The sequence below is a fragment of the Ursus arctos genome, unplaced genomic scaffold, assembly GCF_023065955.2.
Source record: "Ursus arctos isolate Adak ecotype North America unplaced genomic scaffold, UrsArc2.0 scaffold_20, whole genome shotgun sequence".
Classification (NCBI taxonomy): Eukaryota; Metazoa; Chordata; class Mammalia; order Carnivora; family Ursidae; genus Ursus; species Ursus arctos.
In genome coordinates, this window is record NW_026622875.1 from 48,606,377 (window position 1) to 48,625,644 (window position 19,268).

General features: G+C 42.8%; 1 protein-coding gene across 4 annotated transcripts; it reads right to left on the minus strand.

Annotated features, from left to right (window-relative positions):
- Window positions 1-4,338: 4,338 nt before the first annotated feature.
- On the minus strand, window positions 4,339-15,869 carry ZNF620 (zinc finger protein 620). 4 transcript variants are annotated; one of them, XM_026496783.3, is made up of 5 exons: window positions 15,688-15,869; window positions 15,514-15,584; window positions 9,389-9,515; window positions 8,800-8,913; window positions 4,339-6,910 (listed from the first exon to the last, which is right to left on the minus strand). In XM_026496783.3, the coding sequence occupies exons 2-5, from the start codon at window positions 15,535-15,537 to the stop codon at window positions 5,919-5,921; spliced, it is 1,257 nt and encodes a 418-aa protein (XP_026352568.1). In that variant the 5' UTR covers window positions 15,538-15,584; window positions 15,688-15,869; the 3' UTR covers window positions 4,339-5,918. The 4 variants fall into 4 exon arrangements, with proteins under 4 accessions (XP_026352568.1, XP_048072175.1, XP_044239251.1 ...); XM_048216218.2 differs by having other exon boundaries at window positions 9,389-9,542; window positions 15,688-15,851; XM_044383316.3 differs by lacking the exon at window positions 8,800-8,913 and having other exon boundaries at window positions 15,514-15,851.
- Window positions 15,870-19,268: the final 3,399 nt, after the last annotated feature.

A 19,268-nucleotide genomic window follows, 5' to 3' on the forward strand; every position in this document is an offset into this window, starting at 1 on the left:
CCTCCTCACCAAGCACTTCAGTACTCTGGTATCTGGATGTAGGGCTCTATCACAGGAGTTTCTACCCCTTTTGTTACCAACCCATTTGGCTGCCTGTTATCTGAAAGATCATCACTCAAGGGACGAGTTTTGTTTGGTAAGGAATCAGAGCTTTATTCAGGAGGCCGGCAAAAGGGGAAGAAGTTGGACTCTGTCCAAAAGCCTCCTCTGAGGTTTCTGCCTGGCCCAGGGAGCTTTCAAGGGGTTTAGGGTAGTTAATCGGCCAAGAGCACGCAGTGGCCGGTAACATTTCTTGATCACATGCGGATTTGAAGCCAGCTAGAAACATTTTCTGTGCTCAGGTTGTACGTGGGGGTCTGATTCATGTCATGATGTGCCCGAGTACTCTCTTCTTTCTGGAAAGCAGGGCAAGGTCTACAGATACACTAAGGGAGATTAGTAAAATCATTTGTGTAACCTAAAAAAGAATATTTTGCTTAAAAAAAAATTGCTGGACTGATCAGAAAGCCAAGGTGGCTTCAAACAGACTTGCTGGTCTCGGAAGCCTGGGAAGGTTCTGGTTCTTCAATTCTCAAAGCCAATGCTCTGCAAATCTCAAAGAAAGTAAATTAGTTCTGTTACAGGGCCTTAGGTCAGCAAGTAAAGAGTGTTAAATTGAAGCGAGTTAATCCTTAAGACCAGCTGGAGTGCTGTTAGACTTCCGCAGGAATTAGACTGTTACTAACAAACTATAGCTTAAAGTCCTTTCATGGAGACTACAATAGGTATCTCCTGCTGCATAATCACCCCCAAAACTTTGTAGCTGAAAACAATATACATTTATTATTTCTTAAGGTTTCTGTAGACCAGGAATTCAGGAGTGGTTTGGCTGGAAGATACCAGCTTGGGACCTCTCATGAAGTTCCATTCAGGTGTCACCTGGGGCTGCACTCATCTGAAAGCTTGACTGAGCCTACAGCATCTTCCTCCAAGATAACTCACTTACATGACAACTTGGTACTGGTTATTGGTGTGAAATTTCAGTCCCTTTCCACACAGGTTTCTGCACACAGTTGAGTGTCCTCACAACATGGCTACAGGATTCCACCTAAGGTAAGCAATCCAAAAGGCCAAGGCCAAGGGTGCCCAGCTGGCTCAGTTGGTGGAGCATGTGACTGCTGATCTCAAGGTCATGAGTTTGAGCCCCACGTTGGGTGTACAGTTTACTTAAAAAATTATATCTTTTTAAAAAATAGGGGCACCTGGGTGGCTCAGTCAGTTAAGTATCTGCCTTCAGCTCAGGTCATGATCTCAGGGTCCTGGGATCAAGCCCCGCATCGGGCTCCCTGCTCAGAGGGAAGTCTCCTTCTCCTCTGCCTGCTGCTCCCCCTGCTTGTGCTCTCCCTCCCTAGCTTGCTCTCTCTCAAAGAAATAAAATCTTTAAAAATAAATAAAAATTAAAAAAGACCAAGGCCAACTACAGCATTATGACCTAGCTTTGGAAGTCATGTACCATCATCACCTCAATGCACTACCAACACAGGCCAGTCATAATACAGTATTAGATGAGATACAAAAGGGCATGAATGCAAGGATTAGAATCACTGCAGACCATACAGAAGCTGCCTAACACTGAAATTTTACCTAGCACAGAAACTGCATATTTTATAAAATCTCCAGTATTTTTATTGTAAAGCTTCTGTACAATTGTTTTAAATAAATGAATTAGATTTCCAGGAACAATAGCCTGATGAGGACTTATTTCTCTAATCAAAATTTCTCTAATCCAGAAGTAGACCCATGAATCTAGAAATATGGGCACACATATATGGGTGCACATACACACACACACATATACCACAAAGTATTCACACCTGGGTGGCTCAGTTGGTTAAGCATCTGTCTTTGGCTCAGGTCATGATCCCTGGGTCCTGGGATGGAGCCTCACATCGGGCTCCCTGCTCAGCAGAGAGCCTGCTTCTCCCTCTCCCTCTGCTGCTTCCCCTGCTTGTGCTCTCTCAAATAAATATTTTTTTTTAAGTATTAGCCAATTACCACAATCAGGTCTAACTTAAAGGGGGACAATATTGGACATGGAATTCCTCTATCTGGTATTATAATGCAGGGAGAATAAATGAGAAAGTTTTGGTAGACCCAAATGAAAATCCCCAGGTTGTGAAAATGAGAATTGGAATCATGGGCAGTCAGAAGAGAAAACTGGGAGCGTGCAGCAAGACTCCCATTCTTTCCCAGAGCAGCCTCACCAGAGGGGCAGAGTACAGGCAGTGCTGAGCTACAGGCAGCTAGACAGCAAAGGGAACCAGGAGATGGGAAACTTGAACCGCTTCTACAGCTGTCAGGGAGCCTGCTCATGTATCAGCAAAATCAAAAGTCTGGAGCTGGATTGTCCCTCACCTGGCCAATGCCACAAGGACTGGCTCTCCCTAAAAACACACTATCCCCAGCCACTAGCCAGTGCAATAAGGCAAGAAAAAAAGATCCAGAATTGGAAAGAAGTAAAATGGTTATTTATAAACATGATTCTCAATGTTAGAAAATCCTACAGAATCTAAAAAACATTATAAGTGAGTTGTGCAAGATTGCAAGATACAAGGTCAAAATACAAAAATCAATTGCATTTCCATATACCATCAATGAACATTTAGAAATTTACTAATAGCATCAAAAAATGATGCATTTAGACAAATCTGAGAAAAGGTGTGAAAGACCTATACAGTAAGAATTACAAAACACTGCTGAAATAAAGATCCAAATGAGAGACGTACCATGTTTTTGAGTTAAAGATTATACAGTTAAGAAAGATGTGAATCTCCCCAAAACTGATCTAAAGAGTCCACACGATCACAATCAAAATCCCAGGATATGTTTTGTAGAAATTTACAAACTGGTTCTAATATTCATATGAAATGTAAAGGACCTAGAATGGCCAAAACAACTTTGGCAGAACACAAAATTGGAAAAAAAGTAACACTGTGTTACTTCAACACTTAGAAAAACTACAGTAATTAAGGCAACGGCATCAAGACAGACAACAGACCAATGGAACAAATAGAATCCAGAAGAAGACCCAAACCTATATGGACAAAATTTGCAACAATGGTGCAAAGGTAATTCAGTGGAGGAGTTATTTTCAAAAATAGGATACCCACCTAAAAAGGCAGGGAGAGGAGAAAGGAAGGAACTTAGATCCATACATACCTCACACCCCACAAAATGTAACACAAAATAGACAGAACATAAAATCTAAAATTGTAAAACTTCCAGGAAGAAAAATAGAGGAAAAAAATCTTTGTAAACTTGGGTAAGGCAAAGATTTCTTAAATATGATACTAAAAGCATAATACACAAATGAACAAACTGATATATTGGACCTCATTAATATTAGTCTTCTGCTCTTCAAACGATTAAGAGAATCAGGGGCACCCGAGTGGCTCAGTTGGTTAAGCATCTGCCTTTGGCTCAGGTCATGATCTCAGGGTCCTAGAACTGAGTCCCACATCAGGATCCCTGTTCAGCAGGGAATCTGCTTATCCCTCTCCCTCTGTCCCTCTCCCCTGCCCTTGCTCTTGCTCTCTCTCTCTCAAACAAATAAAATCTTAAAAAAAAAAAAAAAAAGATTAAGAGAATGAAAAGACAAGCCACATGCTGGGAGAAAATGTTTAGAAATCACATATCTGAACAAGGACTCACATCCACAATATATAAAGAACAACCCCACCCAAAAAAGCCATCCCAAAGATCAATAAAAAGAAAACAACCCAATGAGAACATAGGCAAAAGATATGGACACTTAATCTAAGCCATATGGAAGGCAAATAAGCACATGAAAATATGTTCAACATCATTAGTCATTAGGGAAATGCAAAGTAAAATCAGAATGAGATAGCAGTACACTTATTATGAGAGCTAAAATTTAAAAGACAGGCAATATTGAGCATAGCCAAAGATGTCTTGGAAGTATAACTCTCATACAATGCTGGTGGGAATATAAAATGGTACAACTGTTTTGTAGAACAGTTTTGAAGATTCTTTAAAAATGTAAATATATACTGGGGCACTTGGGTGGCTCACTCAGTTAAGCATCTGACTTTGGCCCAGGTAATGATCTCAGGGTCCTGGGATCAAGCCCCACATTGAAGCGTCAGGCTCCCTGCTCCACAGGGAGTCTGCTTCTCCCTCTCCCTCACCCCCACCCCAGCTCCTGTGCTGGCACGCACTCTTTCTCCCTCTTTTAATAAAATCTTTTTTAAAACTGTAAATATATACCTACCTTATGACCCAGGCATTCCACTTCTCTTATTTACCCAAGAGAAATAAAAGCATACATCATTACAAAGATTTAAACACAAATGTTCATAGCAGCTTTATTTGTAATAACCGAAACTGGAAACAGCCTAAATGGCCATCAAGAGATGAATGGACAAATTTTGGTTATTTCCATAATGGAATACTACTCAGCCAAAAAAAAACAAAAAAACAAAAAACCACTGATCGTGAATATGCAAGATAGGTAAATTTCAAAATAATTTATGCTGAAAGACACCAGACCAAAAAGAAAAGTACATATGATGGGATATTTATATAAAATCCCAGAAAAGGAAAACTCATCCAAAGTGACAGCAGATCAGCAGTTGCTATGCAAAGCTGTAAGACAGGGATTACCAAGGGGCATAAGCAATGTTTGGGGGGTGTGGCTCTGTTTATGATCTTGACTGTGGTGACTGTTTCACTGGTGTATACATAAGTCGACACTCAGCAATGGTATTATAATAAATAACACTTTTATTAGGTTCTAGTCCTTGTTCTAAGCATTCCTACGTGTATTGATGCAGTTAATCCTCAACACAAATCTATGAGGTAGACCGTCATCCAGATTTTACAGATAAGGAAATTAGTAGGGTCTGTAACTTAACCAAGATAACACGGCTGGGCTCATACCGAAGTCTGCCTGGCTCTGTATTATTATCCACTACTCTGCTTCCTGCAATGGGCAAAGTAAAGCAGCTTGCAAAAGAGGGATGCTAAAACAGAACACATTGCTATCTGCCCTTGTCTCCACTGTAACAGAAAATAACGAACACTTCTTCCATAAGATAGAACTAAATGAAGTTGCAAGGAAATGCTTCCTGCTGTGAGGTCACTTGGAAGAGCAATGAGATGGATGAATTTATGATAAATAGGGCCTTGCATTTGACTCAAAGGGCATATACACCCCAACTTTTGCAAAGGCACAGACTACAACTGAGCAATGATAAGTAAGAGTAAGTAGTGTGGGTGGGCACTGCACCTGAGGTAGGTCTCTGAAAACTTGCAGCCTACTAGGAATGTTGTCCAAAATACAGATGGCTCCACATGGACAAGAGCCCTCTGTTTCTGAGTTTAGGAAACTCCTAATATAGATTGTGATAGTGTGTCCACGTATCTTTTTCTTTCCTGGTTGACCCCTTGTGTAGTATTGCACACCTGAGAATGGATGCATGGGAGATAAAGGTTCAAAATCTAAAAGTGTATACTAAACTCACACTTGAGGGTACTGAATTCTGGGTGGAACTTATTTTCCCTTAGGATTTTGAAGGAATACACCATTGTCCTCTATCTTTTAAGACTGCTGTTATGAAATCCAAAGCATTCTTATTCCTGATCTTTTGTTTTCTCTAGATCATTTTTATGCTCTCCTCTTAAAGCCTGGAGTTTTGAGAATTCAGTAGTGTTCTCTGATGCAGGTCCTCCCACACATCCCTCATCCATCTTGCAGGGCACTCAGGGACACCACAAACTCCAGAGTACCAGCTAGTTACATTTCCTTGTACATTTGCGTTTGGGGGTTTGTTCTTCTTTTCTAACTGTAAAGAGTGCACTGGCAAAGAACACGAGTGGGGAGAAACAAGGATGCACGGCATGCCCAGCTGCAGACAAACCTACTCCTGCACAGGTATCTTCTGTGTGTGTAGTTTCCGATGCAGAGTGAATCGCCCACACCAGCTGAAGGTTTTCCCACACACCTCACACTCATAGGGTTTCTCACCGGTGTGAACTCGCTCATGCTGGACCAGGGTGATTTTCTGACTGAAGGCCTTCCCACACTCCTTACATTCAAAAGGTTTCTCCCCAGTGTGAATGCGCTGATGCTGAGTCAAGGCCGTGGGGGAGCTTAACCGTTTCCCACACTCCTTACATTCGTAGTGTTTCTCCCCAGTGTGCACTCGCTGATGGACGATAAAGCTTGAGCTACAACTGAAAGTTTTCCAACATTCATTACATTCATAGAGTTTCTCCCCAGTGTGGAACCTCTGGTGCTGGAGGAAAACAGAACTGCTAATGAAGGCCTTGCCGCACTCCTTACATTCATAGGGCTTCTCTCCAGTGTGGATTCTCTGATGCTGAATCAAGGCCGTGTCGGAACTTAAACCTTTCCCACATTCTTTACATTTAAATGGTTTCTTTCCAGTGTGAATTACCTGATGTCGAATAAGTAATGAGTTGTATCTGAAGGCTTTTCCACATTCTTTGCATTTGAAAGACCTTTCACCAGTGTGACATCCCTGAAAATCCGCCATTCGACTAAAATATCTGCCACATTTTCTACATTCATAGGATATCTGATCACTAGGAACTGTCTGATCCGTACTGAGTTGTGTGCTGACACTAGTATTTTCCCCAGATTTCTCACATTGCTGCCCACTCCCGACAGCGCAGTCCTCGCGATGGCTGGCTGGCCCATCTGTGAAATCTCTCCTCTTTGACTTGGTGTTAGCTATCCAGTGCCCATGCTGCTGCTCGAGGCTGCTCCCGAAGTCCAGGCACTGGGGAACATTCCCCAGCCCTCCTAATGTCCGTCTGTGGGACTCTGTTTCTTGAGAAATGTGTTCCTTTTGAGCTGATTCTTCCTTCTCAGCTCTGGTCTCACCCCCTGATATCACAGAAAAAAAACAAAAAAACACACAAGTGTCAGCCTCTGATAGTGCTGAAGGGGAAAAAGGATCAAGCAGTTCTAATCTGCCCTATGTGGCTATTTTCCTATAGGGACACAAAATGGCTGCCAAAGACCACCACACAGCAGAGCCCCACAAGTGAAATGAAGACACTATGGGTGGGAGGCAAGCAAGGCCGGGAGGCATTCGCATAAAGAGTGTAAAGACTGAAAAGCAGCGAAGACTTTTACCTGCTAGGGCGGGAAGACCAACTGCTTTCTCCCAAGTGAATGGGTAGGATAAGAAGGTATGGAAAAGTGATGACTAGAGACCCCAAGGTCAGAGGAAGGCCACCCACCAGACTGAAGAAGGGGCAGGTCAAGCAGCTCAAACTACAAAGGGTCCCACAACTGATTCCTTAAAAGCTGCTTATTTTTTACAATATTATCCATGTCATAATCTTTGAAAAGGGAAGGGTCTCTGTCATCAAGCTGACGCTAGTAAAGCAGCAGCCTCCTACGCTGTGTCTAAGGGGACAATGGGGGGCTAACGCCACCGCAGCTAAGGAAAGGGGAAGACATGGAGGCTTCTAAAATAGAAGAGCACTCACTGCACGTGTGAAGAACCCTTCCAAGAACGGACATAAGCCTCAGGGAGGACCTGGTAATGACTCTAGTGCTTTTCCTAAAGTGCCGCACAAGCTGCGTATATAATTTAATATGACAGGAGGAATGTGAAATAGAGAAAACCTAAGGCCATTTTCCCTCTCCTATTAAGGCCTTTTGCAGGCTAATATCATCTTCAGCACTGGGCCAGGGCAACCTCATGTGTGTACAAGCAAACTGTTTAAAAATGCTTTTTACCCAGCTAGCTGGATCATATCCAGAAAGGCAGAACTTTAGCATAAGGCTGGGGTGTGGGGGTGGGGGGGGGAGTTACGCATTATTTATAGACATTCTCTGCAAAGAGTCTGAAAAGCACATGAAATTTTACAGGTAGAGCAGGGGTGAAACAGAGTAACAAAGGCAAAAAAAATACACTATGTTGTTATTTTTAATTCTCCTATCAATACCTTTCAAAATGAGGAAGCCATTCACCATTCTTTTATAATAAGTTTTGTTTCCAAAGTTCAGCTGTTAAAATCAGTTTTTTTAAGCATCTGTAGGGCAAAGATGACAGGCTTCAGGTGGCTGTTGAGGCAAGGGAATCATGGGGTGTGTTGTGCTGGCGTCTGCCTCTGTGTGAAAATGTCCATTACAAAAATGAATTTTTTTTTATTTTTAAATAATTTTTTAAATTATAAAAATTTTATTTTATTTTTATTTTTATTTAAGTCAGTGTTTGGGAACTCATAATTCAGTTTCCCAGAGAGGGGAGCCTGGCTGGCTCAGTCGGTAGAGCATGCAACTCTTGCTCTCAGGATTGTGAGTTCAAGCCCTACACTGGGCATAGAGTTTACTTTAAAAAAATTCCCATAGAAATAACATACTCTGTGAATATGCGGATGGCCAGATAGGCCCCAGAAGCCTGTTTTCCTTCTAAGGTGGTTGACATCCTCATCTCTGCAAAAACAAACTGGTGGGAAAATAAACTTTCCACAAGACGGGGCTCAAAAGAGCTGCTGGCTCAGTCAGATGGTGTCCCTTAGCAGGTGGTGAGGTGGAGAGGCAAAGATGAACATGCAGAGAAATCTTACAGCCATCCCTTTCCTGGAAGAGACTGGTCCTTCCTCATTTGAGGAAGTCTCACCATAAAGCAGAATCACGTGTAATGATTCCAGAGGAAAGAAAACAGTCTTATAAGAGAAGAAACACTTCACACACATTGAAACGTGAAAATAGGAAAGCAGGCTAAGCAAAAAAGGCAGCTGGTAGGTTCTCGTGCTCACCTGGACAGACGCCTCTGAGGGCTTCCCTGCCCGCAGGTTCCCAGAGTTCCAGGCCCCATGGCAGTTCCCCTCGCTCTAGCTGGGAGACCAGAACAGGTCTGGTGAATAGAAAAGCTGCCCAGGAGAAAGAAACAGGAACAAAAAGTAAAGGGAATCGGGAAGCAAGGTCCCCTCTTCGCTGTCTGTACCTTTCTTGAGCCAGGGAGGAAAATGAAGAAAAGTCAGCCTGTGCTATCTTAGAGGACAGAAAATTCCCACAAACTGGGGCAGAGTCCTGGAATAACCCCCCACTCACATCAGGGAGTCCCAGATCTTCTTCAGAGAACTTGTATGACAGAGGCAAAGGGCTCTGCTGACCTCCCAAGAGCTCTTCCTTTCCCTCCAAGCATGGGGCAGAGTCCCTCCCAGGACAATGGATTGCAAAACCTGGGAACCCGAAACTCTCCCCACCCAGTAGCCTCTGGGGAGCTCAGCCTTTGGAACAACTGCCCATGAGGGTGATCAGAGAGGCCACAATGTCTAAGAAAGAAAAAAGCCAGGATGCAAAAAGGGCAGAGGCAGACAACAGCAGGGAGAAGAGTGTCCTTACCCAGGGAAGCCACATTTGCATAATTCTCCAGCATCACCTCTCGGTACAGGGCCCTCTGTGAAGGGTCCAAGATAACCCATTCATTCTGGGTGAAGTACACGGCCACGTCCTCAAAGGTCACTGGCTCCTGAAACAACAGGTTCCTGCTCAAGCCCTGTGTGGAGGCAGAGGAGCTAAGTATTGGGGTAGAGACCTGCGTGTGGTGGTATTGCCAAGGACAGTTCTCCAGTGCCCCTACTCCCCACGGGGGCCAGCCCTCAGCTAGCATCACTCTCATCAACAGGAGAATCCAAGACCCACTGCACCCCTTTGTGGTCATCCCCACAGAGAGTCCCTCCTTCCCCTGTTGACTCTGCTGGGCCCTGCTCTACATGCCTGTTGGTCCCTCTGGCTCCTTTCCCTGGGTTTTGTGTACGTCCACAGGGAACATCTGTATAAACACAGCCCACCTCACTTTTGTACTGATCTCTACTCCCTCCCTGATACCACTAAAGTGACAGTAACATAATGGCCCAAGAGAAGAGTCAGAGCAGACTAGGGGTGTTAACAGAACTTTAGAAGACAGAAAGGATGAATGTAACTGCATTAGAAGAGCAGAGAAAGAGGACTGTTAACTGCTGGCAGAGGGGGAAGCAAATAAAAAGGATCATCATACAAAACCAAGGATGAGCTCAGGATTTTTAAAGTGTGCTCTGCTTTTTAAACTTGGTAAAATATTCTATCTATTTAAAGCACCAGGGAGGAGAGAGGACCCACAAGTACTTAGAGAAGTAAATGAAAAATACCTACACAAAGACGTATCATTGAGAAGTCTCAGAAAAATGAGAACATTAAAAAAAAAAATCCTAAAGGCTTTCAGAGCAGAAAAAACAACACACACACACACACAAAGACTGGGAAGTCAAGATGGCAAGAGACCACATTGCGAAAGTAAATGGGGAATTGTTTTTAAAAATGCTGAGTGAAGTGGCGCCTGGGTGGCTCAGTTGGTTAAGCCTCAGACTCTTGATTTCAGCTCAGATCATGATTTCAGGGTCATGCTATCGGCCCTGCATCAGACTCCACGCTCAGCGCGGAGTCTGCTTGGGATACTGTCTCCCTCAAATAAATTAATTAAAAAAATAAAAAATAAAAACGCTAAGTGAAAACTTCTGGTTCTCATTCAGATGGAGTGAAAGGAATCAGGTTTATCCTGCCTGGACCAAAACAAGACAAATTATACAAAACAGTTACCAGATACTGGGTGACAACAATAAAGGGAAATAATCCCCAAGGGATGGGAAATAAAGAGGTGAGCATATGACTAGCCAAACCTACTACCTTGAAAGAGCTTCCAAGCTGCAACACAGGGAGGGGGAAATGAGGCAGAGCCCGGCAGATTCCCTGGTAGATTCTGAGGAGACCAAGACAGCAGAGTTTACAGGACAGAATACCATAGAGAAGAGAGCTGCACAGAGAAACAAACCCAATCATCTGCAGAGGGTTCCTTAGAGTATTCAACAGATGACCAGGGCACAGGTGTGTGGAACCACCCAAAGCCAGAGATAGGATCATCTGAAAGGACTGAAGGGTACAATGCCTGGCATTCACACAGGGCCAGAAATAGTGCCTATTTCCACTAGCCACACTGGAAAATTTCAGAATTCAAAGGCCATTGGACAGAGCTCTCAGGAAACTCCTGCCACAGTAGTGGAGAATAATTATTCCTAGTCTGAGCACCACTCCAGATTCTACTAGCAAATCATAAATATCAGGACCAGAAAGGATCAAATTGTTTCCAAGTAACTGAACCTTATTCCAGAAAAGATTCAAGAATTTTGGGGGAGGGGCTGGCTCAGTCAGAAGAGTGTGCAACTCTTGATCTTGAGGTTATAAGTTCGAGCCCCACATTGGGTATAGAAATTACTTAAAAATAAAATCTTAGGGGCACCTGGGTGGCTCAGTCATTAAGCGTCTGCCTTCGAGCCCTGCATCGGGCTCCCTGCTCCACTGGGAGCCTGCTTCTTCCTCTCCCACTCCCCCTTCTTGTGTTCCCTCTCTCACTAGCCGTCTCTGTGCCAAATAAATAAATAATAAAATAAAATCTTAAAACATTTTTTTAAAGAATACTTTGGGGACTATAAAAAATCTAGAATCAGGGGCGCCTGGGTAGTGCAGTCGTTAAGCGTCTGCCTTCGGCTCAGGGCGTGATCCTGGCGTTCTGGGATCAAGTCCCACATCGGGCTCCTCGACTGGGAGCCTACTTCTTCCTCTCCCTCTCCCCTGCTGTGTTCCCTCTCTCGCTGGCTGTCTCTCTGTCACATAAATAAATAAAATCTTCAAAAAAAAAATCTAGAATCAAACAAGGTAAAATTTATAGTATTTGGCATTGAATCATAGATTACTAGGCATTCAAAGAGGCCTACACGTGACCTATAATAAGACAAATCAAAACCAACTCAGAACTGACAGATGTTAGCATCAGCAGAGATAGACATTAAGCAGTTATTATAAATGTATTCCAAATGCTCAAAAGTTAAAGAGAGACAAGGAAGATTTTATATATTTTAAAGATTTATTTATTTATTTGAGAGGGAGAGAAAGTACACACGTGTGTGAGCTGGGGGGGAGGAGCAAAGGGAGAGAATCTCTAGCCGACTCCCCCTTTAGCATGGAGCCCTACACTTGGCTGGATCTTAATGCAGCTGGATCCCACAATCCTGAGATCACAACCTGAGCAGAAATCAAGAGTCTGACGCTTAACCACCCGAGCCACCCTGGCACCCCAAAGATACACTTTTTTAAAGACCCAAATCAAACTACTAGATATGAAAACTGCTATGTCTGAGATGAAAAATACAATTCATGGGATTGACAGCAAATTCGACACTGCAGAAAAATAAAAAACAACTTGTGAACTTGAAGGCACAGCAATAAAAACTAACCAAAAGGAAACAGAGGAAAATACTGAATGCAAAAAGAACAGAGCCATCAGGGAGCTGTGAGAGAACCTCGAAAAGCCTAATGGACAGGTAATTGAAGGTAGACTGTGATAAACTAAAAATGCAAACTACAAACCCCAGAACAATCTCCAAAACAGTAACACAAAGAATTATAGTTTATATATAGGCAAAAAAGAGGGAAACATGGAATAAAACATACCATTAGTCCTAAAGAAGGTGGAAAATCAGGAGAAAAGAGAACAAAGAACAGACAGGACAATTAGAAAACAATTAGGAAGATGACAGTCTTAAATCGAACCATATCAATAATTATGCCAAATATACATAATCTAAACATCCCAACAGGTAAACATTATCAGATTAGATTTTCTAAAAAGCAAGGGCCTACTATATGCTGCCTTTAGAAATGCTTTTTACATGTAAAGACAAGAATAAGTTAAAAGCAAAAAGATGTAAAAAATATACTAGTCAAAAAAAGCTGCAGTGACTATATTAATTCAAGGCAATGTAGATTTCAGAGCAAAGAATATTTTTTATATACGTTTTTAAAGATGATTTACTTCAGAGAGAGAATAGGGGGAGAGGAGGAGAGAGAATCCTCAAGTAGACTTTCCTCTGAGCTCAACACAGGGCTCGATCCCAGGACCCCAAGATCATGACCTGAGCCAAAGTCAGAGTTTTAACCCACTAAGCCACCCAGGCACCCCCAGAGCAAAGAATATTAAGAGATAAAGAAAGTCATTTATAACCATAAAGGGATTAGGTCATCATGAAGATATAACAATTCTACGTGTTTATGCAGTTAGTAACAGAGCTTTAAAATACATGAAGCAAAAACTGATAAAACTGCAAGAGAAATAGACAAATCCATAATTATGGCTGGATATTTCAGTAACCCTTCTCAACAAGGATATAGCACACATGAATAATACCATTTCCCAACTTGACTTAATGGACATTAACAGAACACTCCACCCAAAAACAGCAGAATACACATTCTTCTCAGGTGTTCAAGGAACATTTCGTAAAGTAGACCACATTCTGGACCATAAAAGAAGAAGCCATACAAAGAAAGTTCACTAACCACAACAGAATTAAATTAGAAGTAAGAGAGAGAGACATGTAAAATTTCCAAATATTTATAAACCAAATAACACACTTCTAAATAACACACAGATCAAAGAATAAAACAGAAAAGAATGCAGGAAGTGTTTTGAACTGAAGGAAAATGAAAACACAATGTACCAAAAGGAGGGATGCTGCTAAAGCAGTACTCAGGAAGACATTTATAGTATTAAATGTCTGTGTTACAAAATCTAAAAAGGAAAAAAGGTCTTGAATCAGTGACCTCAGACTCACCTTTAGAATCTAGAAAAAGAACAGGAAATTTAACACAAACTAAGTAGAAACAAACAAAATAAAGACCCAAGTGGAAATCAGTGACATAAAACAGACAAAAAACAATAGAGGAAATCAGCAAAAGCAAAAACTGAAGATAATGCAACTTATAAATCTCTGGTCAGATCAGAAAAAAAAGAATAAAATTAGCAATATTAGTTCTAAAAAAGGTAACATCACATCACTGAAGACAATAAAAGGATAATAAGGGAACATTATGAACAACTTTATGCCATTAATGTCTACAACTTAGATAAAACAGACAAATTTCTTGAAAGAGACAAATTACCAACACTCATTCAAGGAAAAACAGAATAGCCCTATACCTACCAAAGGAACTGAAACTGTATTCTAAAACTTATCAGAAAGAAAACTCCACACCTAAGTGGTTTCACTGGTGAGTTCTACCAAACATTTAAGGACAAAATGTAATCAGTTCTACACAAATTCTTCCAAAATATTGAGGAGGACAGAATACTTCCCAACTCATTCAATGCGGCAAACACATGACAAGAAAAGAAAACTGCAGATTGATACTCCTTACAAACAGAGATGCAAAAATTCTAAACGAATTTTTAACAAAAAAGAATCCAAAATATAGTAAAAGAATAAGATATCATGACTAAGTGGTTTTTATCCAAGGAGTGCAAGGCTGGTTGAACATTTGAAAAATTAATGTTAATTCACATTAAGAAACTAAAACAGAAAAATCATTTAATCCTCTAAACCAACATAGAAAAAGCATTAAATGCAGGTTCTAGCCAGTGCCATTAGGCAAGAAAAGGAAATAAAAGGTATCCAGGCAGGAAATAAAGAAGTAAAATTTCATTTGTAGATGGCACGTCTACGTAACAAATCCACTGGAATCCACCAAAAAAACAAAAAACTAGAATTACTTTATCTAAGGAAAGACTTTTCCAATCTTGTGGACAGAGGTGAATAGGGTCTTAGCTATATGCGATGATGCAGATTTCTACTCTTCAGCCTCGACTGCAAATACACCCCAATCAATACCCCACACTTGGCTTCCCATCTGATTATGTCTTAGTTTGGTAATTCTCATCTCTCCATCCCTCTCAACTCCTCCTCCCCTGCGCAAAAACACCTGATAGTGACAGCCGCACAATGAAAGCCACAAGCCTGTGAAACAAGAACCTCGGGAACACGTTCCATGTGCACCTGTGAAACTCCCCGCTGCCTGCTGACTGTTAACGCTTTTCTTGTACAACTCCCTACTGGATATTACCACTTCGCTTGCAGAGCAAAGCACCATCTAAGGAGCAAGCCCCGACCGGTCTAAACCAGTCTCCCCCAAGACCCACCCGAGTGGTAAACTTTCACGACTTTTTCCCTCATTATAATACTAAATCATGCGCAGGGGTGGAGATTTAACAAGTTCATTACTCAAGCGATGCATGAAGAAACATGACCTTTAAGTGTGTAGATGCTAATAAATCCCCGCCTCTACCTGCTTAGATAGCACCCTCTTCCCACCCAGGAATCTTTTAAAAATTCTCCTTGACCTCTCTTCGGAGAGTCAGCCTGGGGATTCTTTCCTTTGTGCTGCTCCCCTGCGCTCGAGCTTGAGCCCCAATAAAGCCTTTCTTGTGACTTTAAATTTTGGGTCCAGTCTCGTTTCTACCGATGCTGAGTCCAAGGGCCCGAGTCCCGTAGCACCTGGACAACTCAGGCTCTGGATGCAGACTGACATCTGCTCTCTCTTGACAGCTAAGGGTGGGAGGGCCGGTAAGAGGTGCAACGGAGGCAGAGAGGATGCTCGCTCACCTGGCGCCACGTGATCTGGAGCATTGCTGGGGTCCCCACTTCACACAGCGCCGTCGGGGTTCGAGGTGAGACTGAAGAGAAAATAAAGAGGCTCGAGTAGGGCTGCTACTGTCGGGCACCTCGCAAATGCCGTCTGTCCGCCCGACGCCCTCTCTGTCCTGGTAAGCCTCTCACCCCAGAGGCACAGGGATTGGGGAACCGGGTACTGGAGAACGCTGTGGGGATGTGACCCCGTTAGCCGGACCCGGAGCCCAGGCGACCGCTAAAGCCGCGTTCCGCAGACGCAGGGAACGCGTGGGAGGACGGCGAACCTACGATCCCGGGAAAGCTTAGGACTAGCTCCGCCGGAAGCACGTAGGGCCGTTTCCCCTCCTCTCTAGGAACCTGAAAACGTGCCCGTCTCCGTGGTTCCCTAGCCCATCTGCTACCGCCACTCTCCTTATTCCCCGAGACTGAGAACGGGAGTTGCGGGCTCTAGGCTCAGGTCCTGCAGCGCCCTCTCTCGGTAGCTCCTCCGGCGGATGTCGTCTGGCCCTCTCAGGCCATAGAAAGGTTGCAATCCCGAGAATCGCCGCCCCGGGTTCCCTGGCGTTTGCCACTCCTGGCTGCTCTTCCAGGTCCTGAAGGGACTGCCAAAGCTGCCTAGGTTCTGTGGCTGCGCTGCAGGGGTGGGTGGGGAAGTGTGGGGCGCATCACTTCAACAGCCAACTGCATATTGGTGGAGAGCATGGACTACATAGGTCCAGAAACCCGGCTGTACCACTTCTTAGCTGTGTGAGCAGCAGCAAGTTTCTTTGCCTGTTTCCTTGCCTGTTAAATGGGTATAATAGTGATACCACCCTCAAAGGGCTGTTAAGGTTTAATAATTAAATAAGTTAATGGATTAGCAAAGTATTTACAGTGGTGCCTAGCACACAGTGAGTGCTAGCAGGTTGTTTTGTGTTCTAATTGTGTTTTTTGCTTGTGAAGATACAAGCGCTGCTGGGACTTCCAAGATGTGGCACAGTTTAGGGAAAGAGCTATTAACATTCAGCCTTAGACCTTTTCCCACCCTATACCTGGATATGTGTTCCAGGCCCAGCCTGGAAACAGATTTTAGCTAAGGGCCCAGCAGCCTTCCCTGTGAATACTGGGTCCTTCCTATTAAGTTAAATGTTTCACATAGCTTCTCCTCTGCTAGCCTTCAGAACCACTCCATCGTCAAAGACTTGTCAGGACACCACACTACACAGCTAGAACTGCCAATGGGATAGCCACCATGATTTGCTTTTATTACATATTTTCAAGCCAAGCAAATGTCTCCACCCTATCCCAAGAAGCTCTTCTTGGAGGTTGCCAATGTGGGAAGGCCTTGTTTTACCTTGAGGGCTCTAATACTCCTGAGAATAGCTTCAGAGACATGACTTCTATTAGCCAAGCACTACTGTGCGATGTAAGAACTGTCCCCTGAAAGAGGACTTTGGCTGCCTCCATTCTAACACCAAACTTTTAGTTGGGTTCTTCCTTCCACCTAGTCTCTTGGCTCAGGCAGATGATCCATAGGGCCAAGTACCCCATGATGAGAACCAAAACTACCCCCTCAATCAACAAGAACTACCCTGAGGCAGCGAGACCCTACCGGTGATTGATTCCAAGACAATGATCATTTTTAACCTTCACTGCCTACCTGCATGTACCCACCCACTTTGTCCCACATTTTCCTTACATAAACCTGAAAGTATTTTTGGCATTTTGAAGACAGTCTTTGAGACATTAGTCCACTCATTGAAATAAATTCCTTTCTTGTTTCACCACTGCTCATTTCTCTGCCTTAGGGTTTCATCAGTGGGGAATGGCTGAACCTAGTCTTTTTGGAATTCCAGGAGCCCTTGAGCCCCGGCTACACTCCCTCTTCTACAAGATTAGGAAGAATGAATTGAACATTCTAGAAGCTGAGCAGGGAGAGGAGACTAGAGATTCAGTATGTATCCTTTGATAATCCCAGTTTTCTAGAACTGCGTGGCTCACTCCTGTTCTCTCGGCTTTGCATGGTGTCCCTGAAAAACATCTATGGTCTACCAGTTCAGGAAAATACACTTCCAGATTTCTGTCTGGGTAGGGGAAGGAGAGTCTCTAGGCTACATGGAATCAGGAAAAGGATTTGAGATCAGGCCGAGACAGGGAAACTAAAAGGATCCCATGAAAAACTGCTTTTCCCTCCTTTTCCTGCTTCTGTTCTTGCTAAGCCTACATCTCTGCCTTACACAGGTGTTATAGAACAGATAATGTATGTCCCCTTGTAAAGCTCAAGGATTTAATGATTTCATTGGAGTCTTCCGATACAACAGATAATATCTAAGGACAGAGCAAGGTCTTCATGAAAGTTTTCCAAGATCAATGACTCATCTAGACCCCTGGCTCCAGGGCATAGGTAACTTATGGAGGACACCTACACATTAAGACTTTGTTTCTGGACTTTACTTGAGAAGACAGGTACACCAGACAATTGTCCTCAATAAAAACTCCAGGTCCCAAGGAAAGATGAGACACAATTTCCTTCCCTTTCCTTTCCAAGTCTCCCAGACGCTCTGTCTGTATCCAAACTCTGCTCTTAGTTCTATCAGCTTGCGTTTGATTTCCATCCTGTGCAAAACCAAGGACCCTCCTGGCTGGGCCTGTGGGACCCCTATTGAGTCCTTGGATCCAGCCAGCCTGCATCAAGGCTGCTTCTTTTAAGATCTTTTAAACAAGAGCATCTTCCTCTTATTATGAGGGCAATGTGTTTAAAAACAAAAAACCTTCAGGCCATTTATTATGAGTCAATTAAACTATTATGCTATTAATCTCCATGGGAAAAATTTTATAATTTTATACATTTCCAAGCTCTAAAATTACAAATTATGCCAGAACACAAATTTTATTAAGATAAACACAATTGGGGCACCTGGGCGGTTCAGTCAGTTGGGCTATTGATTTCAGCTCAGGTCATGATCTCAGGGTTGTGGAATCAAGCCCCACATCAGGCTCTGCCCTCAGTGTGGAGTCTGCTTGTCCCTCTGCCTCTCCCTGCTTGTGCTTGCTCTCTCTCTCTGTCTCTCTCTCTCTGTCTAAAATAAATAAATAAAATCTTTAAAAAAGATAAACAATTATTTCAACATTTGACATAGCACAAGAAAGTCATTTCTTTCATTAATTACTCTACAACATGGCTGTTGACCATCTTCTTCAGCATTGTCTAGGGAAGTGTTAATATACAACACACTTAAGACTTTACAAAGCACCCATATAATATTTAATGTCCATTTATCTGAACATTTATGTCAAAAAAAGTAAAGAAAAAATAAACCTGAAACTAATGGAAACAATGCCAAATTATCACTGCTATAAACTAGCAAATGACAAATGCCCTGAGAAAACTTCATGCAACATTTACATATAGTTAAACAAGATTTAATTAGCAACGTTTTACAAAAATCTTATTGGAAATGAGGTAACCACAGAAAGCAGAAGTAGGGTGCCTGGGTGGCTTAGCCGGTTAAGTGTCTGACTCTTGATTTCAGCTCAGGTCATGATCTCAGGGTCCCAAGACCAAGCCCTGCATTAGGATACTGGTGTGGGTCCTTCTAATTCAGAGCAACTCATCTCTTGTGAGCCATGGTTTTATACTCAAGGTAAGCTAATCAGAAGAATTTTCACACACACAGAGAGAGAGAGAGAGAGAGAGAGAAATGTATGCACTGCTGTGTAAAGGAATGTTTATAAATTCTGGGCCCTTT

What these genes read in the sequence shown, in the direction of transcription:
- ZNF620 (XM_048216218.2), bottom strand. Translation starts at nt 15,537, where the DNA reads ATGCTCCAGATCACGTGGCGCCAG. An exon ending in TCCAGATCACGTGGCGCCAG is followed by an intron (nt 9,543 to 15,513) that starts GTGAGCGAGCAT and finishes GCCTCCACACAG; the next exon opens with GGCTTGAGCAGGAACCTGTT. An exon ending in TGCAAATGTGGCTTCCCTGG is followed by an intron (nt 8,914 to 9,388) that starts GTAAGGACACTC and finishes TCTCCTGGGCAG; the next exon opens with CTTTTCTATTCACCAGACCT.